Source organism: Nansenia antarctica (genome assembly GCF_963989245.1).
Source record: "Nansenia antarctica genome assembly, chromosome: 10".
Taxonomy (NCBI): domain Eukaryota; kingdom Metazoa; phylum Chordata; class Actinopteri; order Argentiniformes; family Microstomatidae; genus Nansenia; species Nansenia antarctica.
Window position 1 is genome coordinate 17,047,154 of NC_137680.1, and position 24,713 is coordinate 17,071,866.

A 24,713-nucleotide genomic window follows, 5' to 3' on the forward strand; every position below is an offset into this window, starting at 1 on the left:
AAAGACAAGCAGCATTATCAAGGTGCTCATATGCATTCACACTGAGCCCCTCTTGGACTCTCAGATCCCAACATCAGTTAAACGTGAGGCACAGTGAAATCTCACTTCTGTGGTTGTGGTTGGCATTCTTTGCCTCCTAGCAGAATGCTGACCCAGGGCTTGTATTAAGACAGTAGAGATTAATGCTGGCCATTGTATAAAAAATAGCTAAACAGAGCAAAATAGGATTATCAAATTCTGGCAGCAAATTCTCTCTTGAACCTGTGCATAGTGGACACACCCGGGGTTTGCAGGTTGGAGATGGGAGTGGTCTATTACCGTCAATAGACTGTAGTTGGGATCCCACAATGGACTTGAACCATGCTGTGTTTTTGCTGAGGCAGCGGCAGTCATGGATTAGACTCCCTCTGCTCATAGTCATCTACAGAGTTCCTCCTCGGCCCACGGTCAGGTGTGCATATGGTATAGTGTGTACAGCTCACCAACTAGGTCTTTATGATACACAGGTGACACCAGCAATGCACATAGAGAGTAGTGGAAGTCAGGCTCTGTGGTGTCCATTGTCCACAGGGCCAGGCCTAGTCCTGACTGTCCTCCCCTACCACGACTCTCCCTTCCCTGGGAACCTCTGTCTCAGTTTGCCCCTCACTCTCCATCCAGGAGGCACGAGGGGGCTCAGGCTGGTTATAGTCTCTCGATGTCCTTGTACTTCTTGCGCAGTATCGACACCTGGTCCTTAAATAGAACCGGATCCAGTCTCATCTGGGAGTGGACCAGGGGCATGGTGCCAAACCAGCTGGCAAATTTGTTCATGCAGGTCTGCCGTTGAGCAAAGTGGTCTGGGTCTGCCCACCGAGAGGCTCTGGAAGTCTGCAGAGGGAGAAACAGCAAACAAAAGGAATATTAGAAGATGAATAATGTATTACCAGTTAACTTCACCTTTCATGGTTTATTGTGATTATTTTTTGATTGGACAGTTTTAGCCAGGAAGCATTTACAACAAAAAACAGTGGTGGTGGAAATGTGCTGCATCTGTTGAAGCCATTAAGGAACTTAACCATAACAAGAAAAGGGCATAGTACTAAGTGGATTTCCTGAGGCAACACTATATTTATTTCAAAGCACAGGAAATAAACATAATTACGCTTCCTTCAAAACAGAGGGTTGAGTTTTACAGACCATTTCCACTACAGCACAGATATAGGGTTGTCTATACTGTAGCCATGATTTAAATGGCTATGCATGTCCACTGTTTTTACTAAGACTTAAGCCCAATTCCATATCACCCATTGGCCCTACATTTTAGCCCTACCCCTCCATTTTGCGCATTCATGTGTAGGGTTAGGTGTGTCCCAATTCCCCTATTGTATAGGGGTAGGGCTAAGTAGATGAGGTTTTTCAGAATGGAGTTACAAACGGAGTGTTATGAAATCCCAGAATGCCATGCGAAACATCGACAAGAAAATAACAAGCAGGAATGTACCACATATGTAATTATTTTCTTCGTTAATAAAGATTTAAAAAATGATAACTATCGTATTATCTGAGTTTAATGCCATTTCAATGTATTATAGACCTTGTCTTTATAACAAGCAGAAACAAAAAAAACTGCTATTATGCCAATGTGTGTAGCTGTGTGTCTAATGTTAGCTATCTAACGTTACATGTTTTAAGGCTGATTTGTGCATGACTGTGCCGCATTTTAACATATTTCCATATCGCATATCTCCCCTTTGATGGCATATGACGTCTGAAATGTAACTAAAGTTCAGCCGCAAAGTTGTTGCACTGTTGTTACCGGTCCTCTAATATCAGTGCAGCCTGGCAGGGTATGAGCACAGGTTGCTAGCCTACAGAGCACCGCTGTTCTGTCAAGAACTGGCCTGATAATGAAGCATTGTTCTTTTTTAGTTGATGACTTGTTTGATCGATTGATAGCGTGAAACTTAAGTTGTGAACGAATCGCGAGTGTCCATGCTTTTCTATGATACTACTGATGATGTATCAGTGTGGCAGCACCCACCCTTTGGAACTCTCTCCCCACAGTGATCCGCAATGCCCCTACCCTGGACAACTTCAAATCAGCCCTCAAAACTCATCTCAAACTCAAAGGCCTTTGACCCCTAGTTTAGTTACTTTTTTTTCTCTGTTCTGTCTGTCTGACTTTTTGTCTTTAAATTCTGTAAAGCGTCCTTCAGTTTGTGAAAGGCGCTATATAAAACCAAGATATCATTATTATTATGGTCTTGAAGGGTTATCCCATTTCATAGGGGAAGATTTTCAACCACTACCCCTTGTAACTCTGGTCCGAGGGGCACACCGAAACGCGAGTGGCACTCCAAAACGAGGGGTAGGGGTAAAAAAGGGAAATGGGATTGGGCCTAAGTGTTCTCTTTATCTCACCTGTCCCATCATGGTCTCCTTGTACTGCTTCTTCTGAGTGACCTTGATGGGCGGCAGCTTGGTGACAGCAGACACCAGGAAGTTCATGAGGATGTCTTCACAGTTGGACAGCTGGTCCACCATGCCCCTCAGACTGGTCGGCAGGTAACTGGTATACAAGTAGTGATAATATCTAGTGGGGAAGGACGGGCACAATCAACAGGGTTCACAGTCGGCTCATCCAACTCATACTGGTTTTGACCAGACCCCCGATCACACATGTCAAATGCTTTAAAGCTGCAGTTGATTTAGTCAAATCGATTAGTCATTTAGTCATTTAGTGAATCACTTAGTTGATATACTCAAATGCTTTGCAGTATATATTTGGTATATGTATTTGACACTGTAGCTTCTGACCGGCTCTCTCACCTGTGGTATATCGCCGCCCCCGTCAGCACCATGGAATAGTCGTTGGTCCATTTGGAAGTGTAGCCCCATCGCTCCTTGTTGCTGTCCCAGAAATGACTGCGTGCCGGGTATCCCACAATCCTCTCCGGGAAACTCTGCCACACGGTGAAAGCGAAATCCACCTGCAAAGGGGCGCAGAAACACCGGTGAGCATCAAAAGGATGCTAATCAATCTGCTGTTCGTCTGCCTCCTGGCGTCTCTCTGATGTGACAATACGAGTTTGTCTGCGTTGGGTTTAGGAAGTGGCTCGTTGACGTACCTCAGTAGTGGAGAGCACGGTGTCCTCATCAAGACTGAGAACTGCATCTGTTGGGATCGTCTCGTAAGGCAGGAACCGACTGCCCATCACCTGACGGGACACCAAGACAAATACTCACTCTTCATTTCAGGAGCAATCAGTGTTGACTGCTATACTTTTTCAGAATGCACTTGTTAGACAATACTCCAGAATATATTCATGGCATATTCATGTCTATGAAGTTCTAGAGTGTCAGCGTCATGTGGCAGTAGGGATGCTCACCTTGCTCTCCCCCTCTATGACGATGACAGGAACGGTGGTGGCAGGCCATCTGTGCTTGGCTGGGAGGGGCCTGTCACAATTCCACAGGACGATGATCTAAAAAAAGGGTTAAATACATTTCAACACGCAGGACTTGAAATGCTTAAACCTTCCCGTGTCGTCCATACAATATCACAGTAATTTTACAAGCACGGCTAGCGAGCCAAACTCAAATCACTTTAAATTCATGGAACCAGTTTTCAGTTTTCAAAGATTTGCTCGCTTGAATAAAATGATAAAAAAAGAAAAGAATCTTGCTGCTGAAGCTAAGTCTATTTCTAAGTACATCCAATGACTCACGTCAAGCAACCTCATGCTGACACACAACTACTTCACGTTGTGTTTGGGATTACCTGGGCGCAGTACTGTGATTTGGCGACAGCAGCCAGCAGCTTGATAATGGGCTGGGACTGGGAGACCAGGGGCGTAACAGCATGGAGAACCGCAGTGAACTTGGGGTACGGTTTAATACCTGGAAAAAAAGGTCAACGACAAATCATAAATAACGAAATATGTAAGACCGTACTTGTAAACACCTATGGAGTTGGATATGCATCCATGACACATTACAGTAGCTTGCTTCGAGAGTCTCTGTACTGGGAGGTAGCATGAAACTGTCCTTCAATTCTCCATTCAGAATGCTATTGCCCTGGTGACACCAGCGTCTCTCGCTCTGTTGGCTTGCAAGTCATCTGGGAGTTGGGGGCCATATTTATACAGACATAAATAAGCCTCAGGCAGCTGTGCTTGTTTAGTTTACATCTGGTGAGGCTTTAATTGGGGGGGGGGGGGGGGAGGGGGGTGTTCAGGAAAGGGTGCCAGTCACCTGACAGGTTCCCCCGTCGTTATGACAACTCCCCAACAGGCTGCATGTTTACTGATTAATCAAGCAGATAACTTCCCATCATACATGGTCTCCTTAATTGGTGTTTCCATGACGAATGATGAATTAATAAAAGATTCGACTTGAATAATTCATATCGATGTCACTGCGGGTTATTCCCAATGTTTACTTTCATATACACCAGAGACACTGATCCAGCTGTGCTATCAATTCAAAAAACACAAATCCATCAATCAACCAGGCAGAAACAACATGCATAATCTGTACCGTTTCTTCACGGAGAAACAACATCTATCTTTGACATCGTAATATTTCATTTGTATGCAACAACAATATTGAAGTTGTAATCATGTTGCTGTTGCGACACTCTGTGTGTGCAATTCCCCCCTAATCTTTTATTATTTATGATTATTCCGCTCTATCTTTGAGTGTTCACAGCCAGTGAACCTACTTATCTGAGGCTGTATCAGCGGTGTGAAGTGGAAAAAAAAAAAAAAGAAAAGGAAAAAAATGTTACTGGGCTACACCTAGCCCTAGACTAAAAAGCATCTCCAATGGAGAGAGCCCCATTGAAAGTGCTGTTTGGTCCATGGATTCTGGCTTCATCTGTATCTGGACAACAGTCTCAACACATCCCATGTTAACCAAGTGGGTGGGAGAGTGGGTCCTCACCAAGCTTGGCGTAGAAGAAGGGGAAGTCCCCCAGGTATGTGGAGTACTGTGGCAGGGTGAAGAGGCCCCCTGGGACGGCGTTCCACATCATGCTGCTGCGGGCCGTGTGCTGCCGGACCCGGTCCTGGATGATCTGTCAGGGGACGAGGCAGGGAGCGTGTTATTCTAACACTATAACACAGAGGAAACATTCTAGAGGGACAGGGATGGCAGAGGACGGAGGTTCAGAGCAACGCTATGTGAACATGAAGGGTTTTGAGTGTCTAAAAAGGGCAAAGAAACACCAGTGGGGAACGTTCTGAAAAAATAGATAGATAAAAAGAAGTCGGTTCTCAGTGCTAGGAAAACCAAATGTATGATCTTTTCCAGAGCTCGCTCCCAGATTTTAGATTCTGTTAACATTCACACCTTAGGAGGAGTCTCAATTGAAAGTGTCATCCTATAAGTGAGTGGGTGGATGACAGGCTCTCTTTTAAAGTGCACATCATGAACCTTTTAAGGAAACTACGGGTCGGGGCTGGGTTTTTATTAGCGAAATAACACCTGCCTCAACTTAGCAGCTAGGAAAACACTTGTTCAGGCTACATTCTTAAGTGTTCTAGACTATGGGGGACATTATATACACGCATGCTGCCTCCTCAACACTCTGCTGCCTAGACACTGTTTATCATAGCTCTTTACATTTCATATCCAATTCATTATCACTGTGTACTTTATGACCTGGTCTCCTGGCCGTCATTAAGCCTAAGGAGACAGCATCACTGGTACACTTTTATTTACAAAGCTATACTGGGAAAACTCCCCTCCTACTTATGCTATCTCATGTCACTCACCAACAGCTGTTATGATTTTCGTTCCACTAGATGGTTGCTCTACCAGACATTTTGTGACACAAAGGTACAATTGCTTAAACTTAAATCATTTTTAAATAATATTTATCTGCTCTTATCTCTTGTATGTTAGTTATTATGTTTTGTTTTATTCGCCAATTTTGCTGTAATTTGTATCTGTACTCGTGTGCTTTCTTGGCCAGGTCTCCCTCGAAAAATAGATTTTAATCTCAAGGGGCCTCCCAGTTAAATAAAGATTAAATACATTTTAAAAAGAAGATAAAGATAATGAGAGGAACGTATCAAACATTTTTAAAGAGAGCAATCCGATCCTTTCTGCATAGCACCATATCTATCTATACAACAACCCTCCTTTCCTCCTCTTGACATAGGATACTGAGCAGACATCAACGGAGACACAGCGCTGCATTCTCGGACGCTCAGGTTTAAATGTTGAAATGTCAAAAAGGAAACCTTGAGCATGTCAAACACTCGAGCTGCGTTCCCCAAGTGTAATCAAGGCCTGCGAGTCGCAGCGCTACACCTGTTACTGTTACTGTGATGCGATGCGATAGGGATCTGTAGGCACAAGCCTTGCCTGGGAGTCACATTACCCAGAGACCGTCAAATACCCACTGGTAGCTACCCCTCACTGCCCGTAAAAAAACCTCCCTGCCCAGTCTCTCCCGGCGCCCTGCCGCCCCGGACTTCCTCCCTCCAGGGAGCGGCTCGGGTAACTCTAGCCAGAGGACTACGGAACGTTGCCTCTTTCTGGGAACAGATCCCTGACATGATTGATTGGCCAAGGAACGAGGCAAAAAAAAAAATGGACAGACTGCAGAATATACAGTACTCTGTACAACACTTAATTATCCCTATTCATCTTCACTGTGGTTAGTATAAACACACTTTTCTTTTTTCATATTTTTATTTTTTTCATCGGCACTGACACAGAAGAATAAATGTATATACAATAGGCTTATTGTATGAAACATATGGAGCAGATTAGCATGTGGCATATTCACAAGGCAAGAATCCAATCTGAGGTAATTAAACAAACGTATTTGATTGCCAAAGAACAGTAATCACAGTAATGGGATCACCAGGGCTTCCTTCATCAGAGTGTAAACGTTCGTTCTTACACGATGCGACGGGTGAGCGAGGAGGGGATGTCGTGCGAGATACGTCGAAGGTCGGAATCGGACGAAGAACCTTGCGATGATAGTGCTACGACGCCACTAAGCGCCCCGTTTCCACAGTGTCTCCTGTCATTTCCTGTAGACCGATTAAGCGATAGTATCTAGTATCTAACAGGGACTTAACACCACTCCATGTCGACATGAACCCATGTGTGCCGTGGTATAAGCTAGTGAGCGATCGTTCCTCTCTAGACCCAGACTTGATGGCCTCTCACCTCCAGAGTGGTGAGAACGATCCTCTCCACGGAGGAGAAGTAGGCCTCCCACAGGAACTGGGTCTGCTGCCTCAGAGACAGGATCTGGTCCTGGTGGATGGAGCGCACGGTGGAGGGGACCTGGAACGACAGGAAAAAACACCAGTCAGCACCGCTGTGGCCAATCACAAGGCTCCTTCAACAGAAGCCTGAAAGCCTTCGCAGGCAAGGATAAGCAATGGCGGCCAACCACTACCGTAGTATCCACGTGTAATAACGGTCGTCTCTTTCACTAGACATTTGACACGACGCATCACGTATCTCAATCACTGATCTGCTGGAGCACAGAGGAGGGTCATGTGGGAGGTTTAAGGTAGGTTTAGGTTTAAGGTAGGCCTACCTGCAGAAGAAGCCGCTCGTCCCCGATGACAGCGGCGGTGTTCCAGTCGATGATCTCAGAGAAGGGCAGCTCCCAGCCATTACTGAGCATGACTGGTACACAGGCGGCCTGCGCACACACACACACACACACACACACACACACACACACACACACACAGGGAACACACACACACACACACACACGGAACACACACACACACAGGGAACACACACACATTGTTACGGGGAAATGCTTTAGTGGCTGGTGGTAGCATTCAGGGAATTAGGGTAGAAAAACATCTTTCATTAAAAGTGAGGGCGTCGGGTTAATTTTGTTCTAACATAGTTAAGTAAATGTGTTATTAAATGCTTCATTGGTCTTCTTCGGGTCTCCAGGCAGTTGGGTGATGAAGAGAGCATATTAACGCACCACCATTACAGTCCTTCTTAACCCCTGCGTTTGTCTTAACAACACTGTCCGGTAATAGCGGCTTCGGGGGGGGGGGAACACGGCGCAGTGAGGAGTGGAGACTGCCTAACCAGCTGTTCCCCGTGTCAGCACTAATGGGAGCTAACGCAATGCAGCCACCGTATAATAATGCAAATTATAGTCCAGAAAATGACAACAAATCATTACAAAAATTAAATCAGCAGACGGGGGTGCTGTGAAAGTACACCATCTGCCCGTCTTGTCGCTGCTGCCTCCTGCCTGTCTGTTTATTCAGCATAAACATCCAACATCCATTGAATTACGATGCGTCTCATATTATGATGTGTATCATAATGTTTCATTTTGACAAAGTTATTTACCTTTTGGCGTCTAGGCTACTCGTTCCAATAGCATAATGTATTCTTCTGCGGAAAATCGCGCTTCTGATATTGTAGCATAGCTATAAATAGGAAGCACGGTTGTTATTCTAACTAGTGCTAGCCAATTTTGATGTGTATGTGTGTATGCAAATGTTTTTGTGATTGAGTCCACAAACATGTGACCGGGTGTGCATGCATGCACTGAAAATTATCAGACACTTGATGGGTTGTGTCAGTGCCCCATGCAAGGACCCATATGGGACACAGTCTGGTGAACGGGGTAACAAGTCTGCAGCCGTTGTTGAAAATCAATGACACACTCGCTAGTCAACTAACTGTTTTGTGAGCCTGCTAACAATGTAAAGTAGTGTTTTTAGTTAACTACGTAGCAGTGGGGATTACTCACCGAATCCATTGCATTGTGGTACTTTTGCTTGACTAGTGAGTGTGTGTGTTGTGATTTTCAACAACGTTGAAATGTATTTCCGTGTTTCAAAATAAAAGTCAGAACATTTTGATTGGTTGCCGACTTGTTACCACTTTCACCAGACCGTGTCACATATGACATTGGTCACAGTGACTGAAAACTTCAACCTGTGTGTGTGTGACAGTACAGGCCTGTGTGCATGCATATGTAAGTGTGCGTGCGTGTGTGTGGCCAAACACAGCCGGTTGCCCTGACAGGGAGTCCTGTCCCTAATCTTCTAAGCTGGGTGCCATTCAGTGATTGGCCCTCAGCAGCCCTCTCTCCTGCATCATCCTACTGCTATAATCCCCTCAGTGTCATTAACCAGACCAACAATCTGCTGAAATATGGCCCCCTCACACTGTACTGAAGCAGCCTAATAGTGCTCAGCCAAGGAATCACACACACACACACACACACACGCACACGCACACGCACACGCAGACACACACACAAACCAACCAAAACCTCATTAGACACTGAAACCTGTTTACAGAACACAACACAACGTAATTGGCCCGTCTGTTTCTATATATCCACCTATCGCAGACATAAAGTGAGCCAATCTCCATCACACTACAGAGTCTGACCTTCACCACAGCAAAGGGAGCGGCGCATGGCGGTTGTGTTTGATTGTAGATCAGATGTAATGAATTACTGCCACTCATGTTTGTTTGCGGAGGTGTCGTGTGTACTGGCCCAGGGCAGGCAGCAGCTCAGCCCTCTGAGGACTGGCCTGGGATCAGGTTTCAGACGCGGGGTCCAACACGAAGCATGTTAATGAAGCCTGAGTCACTGAGGTTAACACGGATGGAAAGTGACGATGCTTAAATGCAGTTTACTTTAGTCATAGGGTAGGGATTAGAATGATTGACACACACACGCACGCACGCGCGCGCACACACACACACACACACGTTTTCAGGATTAAATTAAATCAGTGCTCCCGAAAACACACACACACACACACCAAGAATCTAGTTCATATGACATTTCTATTTCAAAAATTGACTATTTCCATTGACCATTGCCTCCTATTCACTGTTCAGAAGAATAGCAGTAATGTTAGGTCCCTGCTCTCCTCCGACGCCCAGGCTGAAAGGCACAGTCTGTGTGATTGCTGTTGGAGGCCTTTTAGAAACAGGCCACAATGCAGACGGCTATTTCGCTGGGGCCTTGCACAGCGGGATGAGATCAGTCCGCTCTGGCCCAGAACCAAGCTGTCGACAAGCTGTGCTGTTATTTTTCCTCTTTTCTTTTCAGCAGTGTCTTACAAAAGATCAATTATGTGAAGAGTACTATGGCTAATAGCGAGCCCCAGCACTTTCACTGGCTACAACCCTTTGTCTCCCGACACTGGCACGGTGTGAATATATATTGGCCATTGCTAACTTGGCACCTTATTAAAAATGTCTATTTCCTTCACAACCGGTGCTGGATACGTTTCTGTCAAATGAATACATCCCGACGGACATGAATTACAGCGATTCCCGTGAATCCTGTCGTTCGAGCCTCTTTTGAGACCTTTTGACATGAAAAGTGGCTTCTACCTCAAAACAACATAACAATGTCCCAATTTGGCAAAAGGCTTCTTGTGGAACAAGAGAAAACAAAACAGATAACCTCCCGTATTTGAGCAGTCCGTCTATGGATCCCCTGTTGGTGGTGGATCTATACAGGGTTGCCAGAGCAGCGCAGCAGAATCCCCCTGGGAGCGTCCCTGGTTGTTCAGGACACAGTCTCCGTCTAATTAGACGCCTTGAGCTCCACTTTAATAATGCAGGATAAGACGCTGCAGAAACTCTCTCTCTCTCTCCCTCCCTCTCCCTCCCTCCCTCCCTCCCTCCCTCCCTCTCTCTCTCTCTCCCTCCCTCTCTCTCTCTCTCCCTCCCTCTCTCTCTCCCTCTCTCTCTCCCTCTCTCTCTCTAGCATGACTAGCGAAATGAAATGGGCGAATGAGAGAGAGTACCAAACAAGGTACTGAATGTACAGCCGCGTACACACTCAGCTATTTCACTTAAGGAAATAATGAAAATCGTAACGGCACAATCAAACGACTAGGGAAATGAACGAGAGACCCCCCCCCTCCCCGCCCCCCCCAAGCAATGCAGCATAACACAAATCGTTGTATTTAATTTGAGGCCAAAAACAAAAGCAAAAACAAAATCTAGGGCGTGAGGTAATCGATATTCCCACCCTTGCAGGTCAATGACTCACACAGCACACGCACAACACCTAGTACGTGCATGCGCATAAGTGTCTGTATGAACAGGTCGCGCGTGTCGTATAGCGTGAGTCAGTGGGGTTGCGGTGGTGTCTGCTGCGCCTCACCTGCAGCGCCTCCAGGAAGCGGAAAGAACCCAGGCGTCGTCCTCGCGGCACCAGGCAGAAGGTGGAGTTGTGCAGCATCTCCCTGTAGTCGTACCTGCAGGAACACGAGACACGGGGGGGGGGGAGGGAGGGAGGGAGGGGGGGGGGGAGACGAGACACACAGGGTTAGAGGAGTTCTGCTTACTCTACGACTTCTTCTTCTTCTCCCTTCAGTCCCCCCCTCGGGTCTGAGGGGTTCGTAGGCTGTAGGTGAGATAGAGGACAAGAAAGGGACAACTCAGAGAGAGGAGACCCGAGCTGGAAGCGTCGCTCGTCTTTTTTGCGACCCAGTAGACCCAGACAGACAGATCACCTCTTCCAGGTGGAAACCGAACCACGTGCCTAGAAAGACGCTCTGAAGAGTAGGTCGGCGGTGGGTCCCTGGTGACATCACGTGTCTGGGAGTAAGCCTAGCCTAGGGGCTAAAATAAAATGCCTAAAAGACCCCTAGACAACCTTTTCCACTACGCCCGGCGGTACCTGGCTGTACCTGGAAGGCAGTAATGCTTTCGTGGAAATTGCATGCTTTCATCTTACACCGCTAAAAAGCCCTGACCTCTCACCTGCACCTCTGAACATCCCTCTTCTCTCTCTTTCTTTCTTTCTCTCTCTCTTTCTCTCTCTCTCTCTCTCTCTCTCTCTCTCTCTCTCTCTCAGCCCCCCTCCCCATGCCTCCAATCTAAGCCTCAGTCAGCACTTGGATTAAGGAGCTGCTTGGAATTCCTCCTGTGGGGGTGTGTGTGTGGGTGTGCAGGTGGGTGCATGTGGGTGCGTGTGTGTGTCTGTGTGTGTGTGTGTGTGTGTCTGTGGGGGTGTGTGTGTGTGTGTCTGTGCGCGTGCCATGCCCTGTGAGCCTGTCTGGGGCTGCTCTACTCTTCTCTGACTTGGTCCTAATCAGCAGTGCCGTGCATTCCTCTGCCCCCCCCCCCACCCCCCAGGCCTACCAGACCCTCTCTCCATTCCTCTGCCCCCCCCCCCCCCCAGGCCTACAAGACCCTCTCTCCATTCCTCTGCCCCCCCCCCCCCCCCAGGCCTACCAGACCCTCTCTCCATTCCTCTGGCCCCTCTGGGCCTACCTGACCCTCTCTCCATTCCTCTGGCCCCTCTGGGCCTACCAGACCCTCACTCCATTCCTCTGCCCCCCCCAGGCCTACCAGACCCTCTCTCCATTCCTCTGCCCCCCCCAGGCCTACCAGACCCTCACTCCATTCCTCTGGCCCCTCCGGGCCTACCTGACCCTCTCTCCACCGCGGATCACTGAACAGCCAAGAGGGTTCTCACCACCGTCACACAGCCCTGTCCTCCTCCTCAGACTATAATGACCCTTTCTTAGGCTGGGTTTTACGGTAAAAAAAAAATACAGGTGTGCCCTTTATTGTGAAGATTAGCGAACCAACTTGGGACTTGTCTTGCCCTTTAAAAAAAAGGGGGGAAAAAAGATGAAGTGATGTCGAAACAGAAACACACAGGCGAGAAGACATTCCATCACTCCCAACCGCACATGCCTCGTCGTCGCTGGGTGACTGCACATGACCTGTAGCTGGCACTGTCATCAAGAACCAATTTCCTCATTGATGTCAAGCTCTGCAGTGAGCGATGTCTCAGAGGCTCCTGTAGGGACCCTGCGACAGGGCCCCCTCACTGGAGACAGTTAGATCTTGACCTCTCCAGTCGATAGATAGATAGAGAGAGAGAGGGGGGGGGGGGGGGGGGGGGAGAGAGAGGGGGGGGGGGGGGGAGAGAGGGAGGGGGGGGGGGGGGAGGAGAGGGAGAGAGAGAGAGAGAGAGGGAATGAGAACTGAAAACTGGGCTGCTGGAGAATTACAGGGAAGTGTTAGAGCGGCCAGCAGTGATAAATCAAACGGGGAAGTGGCTTCCCAGAGAAAAAACAAAACGAACGTCTGAGGGCGAGAAGCCATTTCACAACAGCAGTGACAAGAGAGAAGACCTGTGGCCCTTTCTCCTGGCCCCTTCCGACATTTCTGGCGACGCCGCCGTTGTTCATAATATTTGTTGACAGTTTGACAGTGAGCGATTTAGAGACTCTTCCTCCCAGCCGCACTCCGTTACCGGAGCCACTGTTAGCCGGGGAAACTAGATCCAACGACATCAGCACAATAAGAGGGAGATCATATGGGAGATTCGGACGGCTAATTCTGCTCAGCGCTCAGATGAGATGGAGACGTGGCACAGCGGATAATCACTGGCTAAATCTCTAGATCTGCAGGAGTCATATCTCTATCAATCTTCGGTGCTATTTTTATCCCCCTCTCTCTCTTTCTCTCTCTAGAACTCTCATATTCTGCGTGGACTGTGTTGTTATGGAAGTGACCTTGAGAGTTGGAGACGACCCATGTGTCTTCGTGGCGCTAGGGGCCCAGGGGGAGAAAGCAGAAGGCACAGTTGGTAGATGCCCTTCTTTCCAGGCTAATTAACATCAGAATCGAGTCCGGTCCCACACCTGCTGCTTAACTATAATAATTGGCCATATAAGTCTGCCTCCGTCTCAGTGAACCCAGTGGTTTAGGAATGAGAACATACGCAGTCAGATCAGGGTCTCTCTTATCTAGGCACCTCCGTTGTAATTTGATTCACATCAATCTCGAAAACCGATGCCGACAGGAATCCAGACAGATGTAAGACACTACAGATCTGTGTAATGACTACGAGAGGGGTAGACAAGACGACATGTTCACACACACACGCACACGCACACACACACACACACACACGCACACAACAATGCCCCGTTGATTTAGCTCTGTTATGTTGACAGTTGAGAAGGTTGCCTTAGAAACAAGGCGAACCTTCTAAAAAAAGACAGTAAATCAGATAAAAGAGAAACTCACAGAGTGGCACCTGACAGATGTGGCACCGCCTATGTGTGTGTAATTAGTATGTAATTAGAACACGAGAAAGCCTGCAGTTATCTAACTTGGAGACCTATGGTACGGGCATGTGGAAGATGAGATGCTAGAATCAAGAGGCTATTCGTAGAGCAGATAAGTGAGGTGAAAATGAGGAATAAATTTGGCGCACAGCAGGTAGAATCCATGCTGTTCTACACATGCCATTGTAGCCCAAATGTGGACTCATCTTGACTCTGGGATCAGAGCGTGGTCGTATGAAATTGCTGCGCTACCTAGCACAGTGAGCGGTAGGAATAAAATTCTAGACCACTTCTCTGCTGCATATTGAACTGCTGGGTTCCACTATAAGGCTGGTGGCCATAAAATCACTATTCAGTCCTCATACTGGGTACAATGGAGGGACGGCCACAAGCCATTGATAGGCACTAATGTTTCTAACTGAAAAGGCTTCACGCAAAAATGTCAAGGTTATCATGAAGGAACCACACGCCATGGCCGTGACGCATGTTCAATAGTGTTCCGGATATCAAAATCTGTTGCTTTCAATAGAAGGTTATCATTATCCAGTATGGGTCACAACTGCCATAACGTTTGAAGGATTTTCTTCCTTCAGAGTCAACTGCTGATCCCTCTGGTAGAGTAAGTCGGATGTACCACAGGGTGCATAGAAATATGTTTCGTGCCTAATCTCTGAATAGCAATGCTATTAACTGTCGCACCATCAAGATTACATGCGCTGTACCGATCACATACCATAAGCATGTGTATGCCAACATCTGGATGTGTGGTGATGCATATCGGTGACGAACTTGGATGGGATCACGATGTACTACAGAGGTTTTAGAGGGATTACAGGCAAAGCATAAACGCTGCAGTAAAACAGTAAGCTTGAGGACGTTCGAGGTACACACACACACACACACACACACACAGACATAAAACCAATCATCAACGCAATGTACCTCGACAAAATGGCTCTTTTAAAAGCATCCCAGCTAAAGCATTTCCAATGCTATAGCCTAAACGGCATAGCCTAGTATTGGCATTGACGGCATTTTATGTCTCTTCAACTCTGAGAATCCACCATGATAAACATGACACCTCTGACTCAACAGTTAAACCATCCATCTATATTTTACTTTTTTTTTATCACACAGATCAACACTGGACTTGACTAGATCATCCACATGAAAGCAGAAGCACACCCATGGGAAAGAATGAACCTTTTCCACTAAAACAAGTGTGTGTGGTAGCCTATACCAGAGACTAGCTGGGTGTGAGTTGCCCATACATCACAGAGCCCGTCAGCGGTAGGCCAACAGATGTTCCTTTCCCTGCATACCTTTTCTCCCAATTCCAGATGGCCTTTGGGAAGGCAGTTTCAGTCTCATGGTACGATGTGTCACCGCACAGCTATGCATCTCTCAGCTCACGCTCAGATACCAACTGTTTAAGCGAAGCCAAGTCTTAGAAGCCTATTTCCTACTTGGGAAACAACCAAGGACTGGCTAGGTGAGTTTAATAGGAAACCTGTAGGCTATCACCTCATAAACTACACCTCCGCGCACACACCAAAACATGATTGTATGTTGGCCACAAATGCTCAAAAGAATAGTAATAAACGGTGCATACTTGCGCAGTGAAGCATGTGTTCACAGAGTCAGTGAACTTATGGAGACAACACATATGTCCCAGCTGTCATCTCTGAGCTCAAATCACTGAGCAAGTCACTCACAATTACATATCTTTTGTTCATCAAAAGTTCTTCCAAGCGAGAAAACGGTCAACATGCTCTCAGCGGTGTACCAGGCCAGCCCCTTTAATAATAGAGTTGTCTGAAAACACCAATTTATCATACAATGTTAACATTCATTAGCACCGTTTCGGGATGATTCAGCTACTTTCATAAAGCGAGGATACTTCCACTGTCTGCAAATGTAGTTAGGTAGAATTACTGAGTGACTTACTTAGATTTACTGCACACGTTTTCCAATAACAGCCATGCAAAGAGAAAGCTTGCCTTCCTCCTAATGACAGGGTACTAACAGAGTGCCTGTGGCTTCGGCCGACGCCGACACGTTCACAAGGGTTTTAAACTCAACCAACCGTTCAATCAAAATGGCCACATTGTTGGCTTTTCCTGACCACAAGTGGTAAAGAGTTGCCATCATTCACTATTCTACATTCTTTCACTTGATTCCAATGTAAACCGTTTAACAGCCGTAAAGTGGCATAACTGCCACTGGGGGTGTGGACATCAGACACAACGCTTAAATAACTGAAAAATAATCTGGAAAAGTGACACACAAAATAATTAAATTATATATATATTATATATACCTATATGCCTACCCTTTTCCACATTATAGACTATACACCGAGATTAAACTGATTCCACTCTAGCTCAGCTACTTGAGGCCACACAGGCTCAATTAATCTCTACAAAACACAGTTATAGCCTACACACCCACCTGGGATTTGGACTCTGAAGCAGCAGGATTTAAAATCCATTCGCTTAAGTAAATCTTCTACTAAAGCCATCCTCACCTCTCACTTGGCTCTGGGTTCAAAGAGACACCTAGTAATTAGACTTTCTACTCCTCCTTTCTTTGTGTATCCAAACCCCCTCTCTGGAGAGTGTCTTGGAATGGTCTGACCAGAGCTAAATAAATAAAGAATCGCTTGGGTGAGTCATAAATATAGGCCTTCGCCCCGACTCCAGTCATCAAGGTAACATATTATACTGTCAGTCCTTTGACAAAATCTCTCTTTCAGAGCTACTGAAAGGGAACATATGGTATAAGAGGTATAAAACTAGTGAGGAGCAGTCACCATCAGTTACTGCCTTCTCAGTTGCAACAATAACAGATGAGATGGAATATGATTTCCCGAAGACTGCTGGAGAGAAGAGGGGGTGTAGGTGAGTACAGTCAATACAAAGATCAACCGGTCTCCTAGCAACGCACGCAGATGCCGTATAGAAAGAGACGGTTCATGCTGTCAACTGCAGAAGGAGGAAGACTTTGCACAACTAATCTGATCGGCCTATACAGTATACATTGACACGCATACATACATAATGCCGATTAGCCTCTTCAGTAACTGGGTTTATTCCCTGTCTGATTACACAAGTGCAGTGCTTATATCTCCCAGTGAAGGTGGGAAGGCTGCAGCTAACTCACTTCAGCAGTGGCCGGCTGGGAGTGTATTTGTAGGCCTATAGGGTGAGATCAGTCACTGAGACAAACTAACAAGCTGCGTGCCAGCACTGCCAGCCCTGATGAAGCAGACAGTTGATCCTGGGGTCTAGTTCTGCTCCAGCACCCACATACAGTAGCTCTGTGCTGCTGCAGCTCTGAACCCCTCCAACTGCCCCCTCCCCTCCCCTCCCTTATCAGCACCAGTACCAGTCCCCGGGCGCTCAGAGAGTCCACACAGGATTAGGCTCTAAAGACTGGGAGAGTTAGGGCCCTTGCACACAGGGTATTTTTTCTTTTTTTACGCTTACGAAACAAAATAAAAGCACCATTCAAAGCGAGAACTGTGGGTCCTTCTAAACAATAAAAAAAACAAAAAGCTTTATAAAACATTGTGCCAGTCCAACGAATGCCCAGAGCTCTCCCGCACCAGAGGACAAGCCTTAAAAAGACACAGGCTGAAGGAGAGAGAACCCAAAAGGTCTGACTCAAGGATGAAACGAGATCACTCAGAAGGATGCAAATGTAGGGCACTTCTTCTGTGAACAATTGAGAGTCTACTCCCCTGTGGAAATCATAGAAGAAGAGGCAGTATCCTGTATCCAAGGGACAGGAGAGGGTGGTTTCTCAACAACAACTAGACTTGTTCACAATTTAAGTTGAAATCTGGGTTCTCTGTTGCCAGGACAGTGAGTTGGACTAAATCTAATGAATTTCAACCTCAAAGGCAGTGAACGAAAGTTGACAGTTGAGAGGGGAGTGAAAAAGAAACACAACCAGTCCGCAGGCAATGGCATACATGCGTGCGCGCACACACACACACACACACACACACAATTACAGGCTACATCTCACACTAAACTTCACTTTCAACGCACATCAGAGACCCCAGTCACTTCTGTACCAGACTTTATCAAAAACCTAGAAGTCACGCTTCCACAGCTTCAGGCTAGAACAGTCAGCCACACCAGGAGGCTGACACACATTTCCATATGCATAAACACGCCGACAGCCTGCTGCTGAAAGTTTCCATGTTTATACAGAAGGTCTGAGGTCTCATTTCATGTTTGTTTTGAATAGGAGCCTTTTATACGGCAGTGGCTGCTGGTACATCTAGCCTATGTGATGTGCATAACTGCATGCAAGTCAAGATGGTGTGTGGGGATTCAATGGGAAGTCTGGCTGTAAGATCCGTCCCAATGGAATGTGGAAACATAAGATGCTCAGCTCTGTTGCACTTGTATGAGGAATCTGGTATGCTGCAACTAAAATTCATTTGCGGACCATTTGACCTTGATAGCGTATAGATAGTTAGTATCACTGAAAGAGAAAACATTAGTGTCCCTGCAAGTAATACTGGTCTGGGGGAATTGATAAAGGGACAACCTTCCATTTTAAAAACCATAAGTTCATCTACGGTTCCAAAATGGAGTGGTAAAGACAGAGGACCTGCAGTCAAGTTAAAGGTTTAAACTACTGTTGGCCTAAAAGGGGGAGACTGAATTCCAACTCAAGGAAGCTTCACTAACTGCTTTAACGGCCAAAACGCAACCCTGCTATAATAACATTTAATTAAAGTGCTCAAAGGGACTGGACATTTAGTCCTTCATTCTATGAGCAGGTTAACATAATTGGTTCACCGCCAGATCATTCCATACTGTAGATGCCAATCCGTCTTTTAAATGGTCTTGCCTCCCCATAACCCTTGTTGAAGTAGTGAGGTTCTATGGCTTCTCTAAATCTGTGTAATGTCTGTTGTGAGAGTGAGAGAGTTCACTATGGAAAGCTATGGTCAGTGCGGAGAGTATAATCTTTGTGCAGTGAACGTTCCTGTTTGTTCTACTTGTCCAAAGTCTTTCCTTAATGGAAGCGGCCCACTTAAGCTTGTGACAAACATTTCCTGTGGAACATTCACACATAACCAATCACAAAGGAATTCTTGCAAAGGAAATCTCAGGGCACCTCAGGACACCATGTAGGGACTAAATAGTAGGCTAATATAATGTGTGTTCTCTCTCTCTCTCTCTTTCATAAAGCAATAATAAAACGTCTTAATGGATATTTAGGAAAATGTTTAAAAAGAAAAGATATAGGGTTTAAATAAATGAGGCTAATCTAGAATGATAACAAGTACTGACGAAACAGCTGCAACAGTACAACACTGTTTAGAAGAAACAGAATATGTACCAAGATTTCTAATGTTAGATTTGTTTCTCTTTGTTCCAGCAATTAAAAAAAAAAAAAAATTCACACTCACAATCAGAGGCTCATTCGCTGACAGAGTTCAAAGGGAGCTTCATAAAACATTTACTCCCATCCAGAGTGGAGTCACCTCTCTTGCTTCATCACAGTTTGACATGACCTCAGGTTAATTTCTCTTAATACAGCACAAATAATTCACCATCTCCTCTCTATCAAAGCTCACCGTACATGCCTTCATCACCCCACATCTGTTAAGGGGAGTATCTACAGAGTGCCTTCCATAAAACAGGGTGAGTGAATGTCTATTAGGGTTAATGAAATGCGAGTTAATGGAACAACCATTAATGTTGGATTGTCAGGGCTTGTGAAGTCTGCTACATAAAGACATCTGATTGATCTTTGACCGTAACCAAGTGGGTATTTCCTATCTGCCTTCGATACATCAAGATATATTGATCTAACCATGCTTTTCAAAGGCACTTGGGGGTGGGGGGGTGAGGTGAAACATCAAATGACACGAACATCCTGTTTAGAAGAAAAAAAATACTGGAGAAGATTAATCAAACGTTCCTTAGCTGAGAGAAATTTCAGAAACTTCAGTACTTCCTGAAAGAGATATGTTCCATTGGAGAGATAATTTCAGGACAGGAATGTGTTTGTTCCTGGGCCAGCCAGGTCACAGAGGAAGACAGGGAAAGAGGGAGGGAGTGAAAGTGAGAGACGGGTTGGTTGAAGGGAGAGGGAGAGAGAGAGAGAAAGAGAGAAAGAAAGAAAAAAAGAAAGAGAGCTGGCGGCTAGAGAGACTGAGGGAGGACAAGTGCTAGGTTAGTCTTCAACAAAATGACCATCAGCTCCAAAGCCTACGGATCCAAAAGCCTTTGTAAATTCACATCACGGTCCATAGGACTCAACAAACATAAACAAAACCCTAATCCTTTGTCAAACATAATTTTGGTTCAGAGGAGGACAAAACACGTCTGACACTGAAGATGTTTCTCTTTCATGTCAAAGTAACCATGACTAATACCCCTGACAAGAGTTTGTAAATCCCAAATTGATGATATCTGCAGCACTCAATCACAGATACCATCAGATGGAACCAGGCTGGAGGCATATCAGATCCCATATCCCAAATGACAGAGAGGGATTGAGATGTAATCCAACTGAATTGCCCAGGCCAAGGCCTAGGGCTGCACTGGGATAACGCAACAGTAGGTCTACCTCAGGGTCAGGCTGTAGGGGATGCTGCTGGTGATGACATCCCACAGGTCATCTGGAGGGTAGAGCCTGTTCAGTGTCACTTTAACCCCCCCAAACGAGAGCGTTCTCCTGTCAGCGTGAGCTTGTTATTTTAATCCCATGAGTCACTGAAAAAGCATACCGAAAAGACACAGGACAACATAAACCAAGACAGACGGAATGTCCTAAATACTGATGGAAGTGATCTCAGCGACATCATAATCTCCCATCAAAATGATGTGGCTGTAGCCTAGGCTACAGTCCAAAGTCAAGAAGTCCTCCAAACAAACACTTGGCTATTAGGACATTTTTGTCAACATCCATTAAAAGAGAAAACCCCCAAAATACATCCGACACAAGATACTGCTAGAAACTAATGTCTTGGAGTGTGTAATGACAAGTGTTTTCGTCGGCAGAGACAAAATTACGATTTCACTGAACTGCCAAAAGATGTAGGCCTAGCCTATAAATACAGCCTTTTAGCCTCAAGAGGGAAAAGAAGATTACCTCACAATTACCAAACCGCAGACGAGGTAATTCTTTCTCCGGGAGTAAGACAGATTATAATGTAATGGTACTGTAATGACAGCAATAGGAAAAACTGGAATGAAAGTGTTGTACAAATTTACAGCAATTACACCAAGTGAAGGTATTTGGCTCAAATGGGTCAGTGCTAGAATTGAAGGCTGAGTGGGAGATACTCTACTGATCTGATAGGTAGGTCATATCTTCTTTGCAGAGCATTCTGCACAATAGCATTTCAATACAGAGCCTATATTTTCCCCACAAATGTTAGAAGTCTAAGATTGCAAAGGGATAGGAAAAGTAATAATCACAGTACCCCACCCAGTATGAGTGACCGCACCAGCCTCTCCTTCTCGTGCTCTCTCATAACTGTGTAGGGGGAAAAAGCTTGCATTTCACGTCCTGTAAAAGACATTATAAAAAATGTATAATGATTGTCAAGTAGGGATTTTTTCCTAATCGATTAGGAGTCCAGGTACATGTTTGTGTCCTCGAGTACATGTTCACATTCTTAATGGAAAATGAAGTACAACACCCCATGCTAAACCAACCAACACACCATGGGCAAAATGTGTTCTTGTCAGCAGCACATAATGGTCTGGGGTCAGGGGGAGGGCAGGTGGGAAGAAGGGGGCGTGAGGAGGAGGACGATAGGCCCACGCAGAGTGAACGATGCTCAGTGAACACACTCTGAATGGTGCCGAGCAGGAAGCACTGGGGCTCACACCTACATGTGAAATCCTCTGGGGCTAGCACGCCTACAAGGCTCATCCAGAGAGCTAGACACCCTTGAGAGTGTAAAAATAAAAAGCGGAAGATAATTATGTACAGAACAAAAAATACTTCAAATACTTTAAAGGGGCCATCTGTAATTGGTATAGGCCTATATATACTTGGACTCAATTCATTGAGTTTACTTGAATGCCTCATGAAATTAGCTCTACTGTCTTACCCCCATTGTAAACAAACTCTGTATAGCTTTCAAACATCTACTTTGATCTCATGGATGGTCGATCCTCACATCCACAGTTCTTCTATGAAATTATGAGCGGTTACATTTCTCCAGCCCCCATCCTTCAGCAGAAGTAGTGGGGAGCTACTTCGCTTTGTTGTTCTTTGAATTACAGATTGCACCTTTTAATACACACTGATAACATGTTTGCGTTTCTTTTTGTGTGTGCTAATCTTTTATTAATGTCATTGTAAACTCATGATTATGAACATCATTTGCATAATAGGAATGCCGACTAAAGGTCTATGGCTTTTTGAATAGTCTCTAGACAAATCGCTACAAATAAGGCCTTTTAATGAATTCCAAGGCCAACAGCGCAAGGCTGTTAATTAATCCAACAGCGGGAGAGATCAAAGAGTGCACTTCCTGGCCAGGCCTCGGGTTATGACCTCACACAGGAAAGTCAAAAGTTTCACAGAGGTGGGAGGATTTCATGAAGCTCAGCCAATCGAGCAAACTGAGAGATAGTGTTCCCTGCTGGGAAACCAGGTGCCTATACCCCACTGTGGAGTCTTCAACCCTACTGTGCCTCAAAACAAACTATGCAAAAAAACAAAACAAAAAAACAGTTTAAAACTGTTTGAAGAAGGCCTAATTAGTTGTAGAATACGCTTAAACATTTTTTTATGTGTTCTGCAATGGAAAAAAGCAGTAATATGTAGGACAGCTGTTTCCATAGTATTAAGCTAGCTCACCGTGTTGAAAGGAAGAATGTAAACGAGGGATAAGTAACCAGGAGGAGTTAAAAGGAGGAGGGGTTTTCCCACCGTTGGCCTGGTGATGTCCAGACAGGTTTGGAGCAGTTGTTCTTGTGGGGAAACAGTGGGAAACCATCCATCCACTGTGGAACGGTGCAACATGATCTCCAACTAACACCAGCATTTTCCAAACCAGTCAGTGGCCAAGTCACAAGTCCTCTCAAGCAACGACGACAACAAGAACAACGTGGGAGGAAACTAAAGTCAGACATGGCCACGAAAAACATCTTACTTATCATGTTGCGTGCAGTTTGTTATCAGCCCAGAATGATCTGTTCTCTTAAAAGATACATCAATTCCAAAATGATGTCTAACGTAACGACTCATGTAGTAATGAGTGCAGAGGTTTATTCTATATTAAAATACGGAAGGTTTGCCCACTTCATCACAATCATCCCAACAGTTTTCCACCTAGGCGAACAGGCGTGAACAGGGAGAAAGCAAGCCGCATTAATAATGACCAGAACTACTTGTTTGCCAATAAACATTCCAATGTCAGCTGTTGTTTTTCATTAACCGAGAAACACAGGACGCCTTGTTACGTCTACACGCCAATCGCCAACCTATACACAAAACATGTCTGGCACTTCCATAGAAATCACATTTTCAGTGGTGACGGACAATGGAAGTCCTTGTGACATCTACCATTGAATAAATGATCTGACACTGGACAAAATGATAAAGGAAAGGGTACTGCGCCAGTCAACCAGTCTCAGTGTCTTCTACTAGAGAACAACTCCAGTTGGCCCCGAGACGGTGCCAACCTGACACTGGCAGCAGCCCTATCTGCTGTGGTGATGTGGAGTCTCTCGGCTGGAGGAGATAGCGTCTGTGTGCAAGTGATCTGTGCTGCCCAGCCTAGCGACGCCATGTTCTGCTGCTGTCAAGGCGCTGGCACACTTTGATGCCACATAGGCACAATGCCACTAGACTTGGTGGTGGTGTAGAACATGTCAAGGCAGGTCAGGGACAATCAGACACACCGCCACAACTCCAGCTAAAGAGAGTGAGTTGACGCCTCAGGGCAGGATGTCATGTCACTCTATCCAACTGCCACACGCTAATCAACAACAGCATCACATGCATTACCTCAATTAACTATCAAAATGAGACAACACCATTGTGTCCATTTATGGCCAGAATTAACATTCACTTTTAAAATATCACGTGTGTGTGTACAAACATTATGTTTCTGATCCAAAAGAGGACACTGAGGTAATATAAGGAGAATTGGGTCAATATGGTGGAATATAGCCTATTCACTCTGTTCCTATAAGCACTCAGTCACAACTCTCTTGTGTAACAGGCAGGCTACAGGTTGTAGCTCCCTAATCTACGGACGTTACTAAGGCTGATTAATATTGCAAGTAATCCCCCACAGCCCAAAAACCAGGCGTACAGGCCTCGGTGGCAAAGAGTCAAAGACACAGTGCATGTCTCCCCTCCTGCTGCAGTGCAGGATTTAAAAGCCATAGGATTTGCCTGTGGTCTTAACCCTGCTTAATTCTCCATGTAGCTTTCAGAACATATTCCATTGTACATGAGGGATAATTGCGAATTGCCGTGTCTTTCTGAGGACGCAGGTTTTCGCTGGTTTTGAGGCGGCGTAAATGCAGAATCCTGGTCACGCACCCGGGGTGGGTTGTGCTGTAGTGGTGCGGCTGCCTGCACATGGCCGTATCTGCTCTCAGCATTCCAAGTGGAATACATCACCCGCACTGTGTTGCCAAGGTC

The 24,713-nt window shown here is 45.8% G+C and overlaps 1 protein-coding gene across 1 annotated transcript in view; it reads right to left on the reverse strand.

Moving 5' to 3' along the window:
- Positions 1–93: 93 nt before the first annotated feature.
- Positions 94–24,713, reverse strand: part of LOC308166454 (exostosin-1a) — a 37,525-nt gene continuing 12,905 nt past the window's right edge. The window contains exons 2-11 of the mRNA XM_080540765.1: positions 11,138–11,231; positions 7,550–7,657; positions 7,171–7,290; positions 4,927–5,059; positions 3,764–3,882; positions 3,372–3,467; positions 3,111–3,200; positions 2,812–2,972; positions 2,404–2,575; positions 94–870 (exon numbers count right to left, since the gene is read on the reverse strand). Of these exons, the coding sequence (XP_080396891.1) occupies positions 685–870; positions 2,404–2,575; positions 2,812–2,972; positions 3,111–3,200; positions 3,372–3,467; positions 3,764–3,882; positions 4,927–5,059; positions 7,171–7,290; positions 7,550–7,657; positions 11,138–11,231 (1,279 nt within the window). The 3' untranslated portion in view covers positions 94–684. The remainder of the gene's footprint in view (positions 871–2,403; positions 2,576–2,811; positions 2,973–3,110; positions 3,201–3,371; positions 3,468–3,763; positions 3,883–4,926; positions 5,060–7,170; positions 7,291–7,549; positions 7,658–11,137; positions 11,232–24,713) is intronic.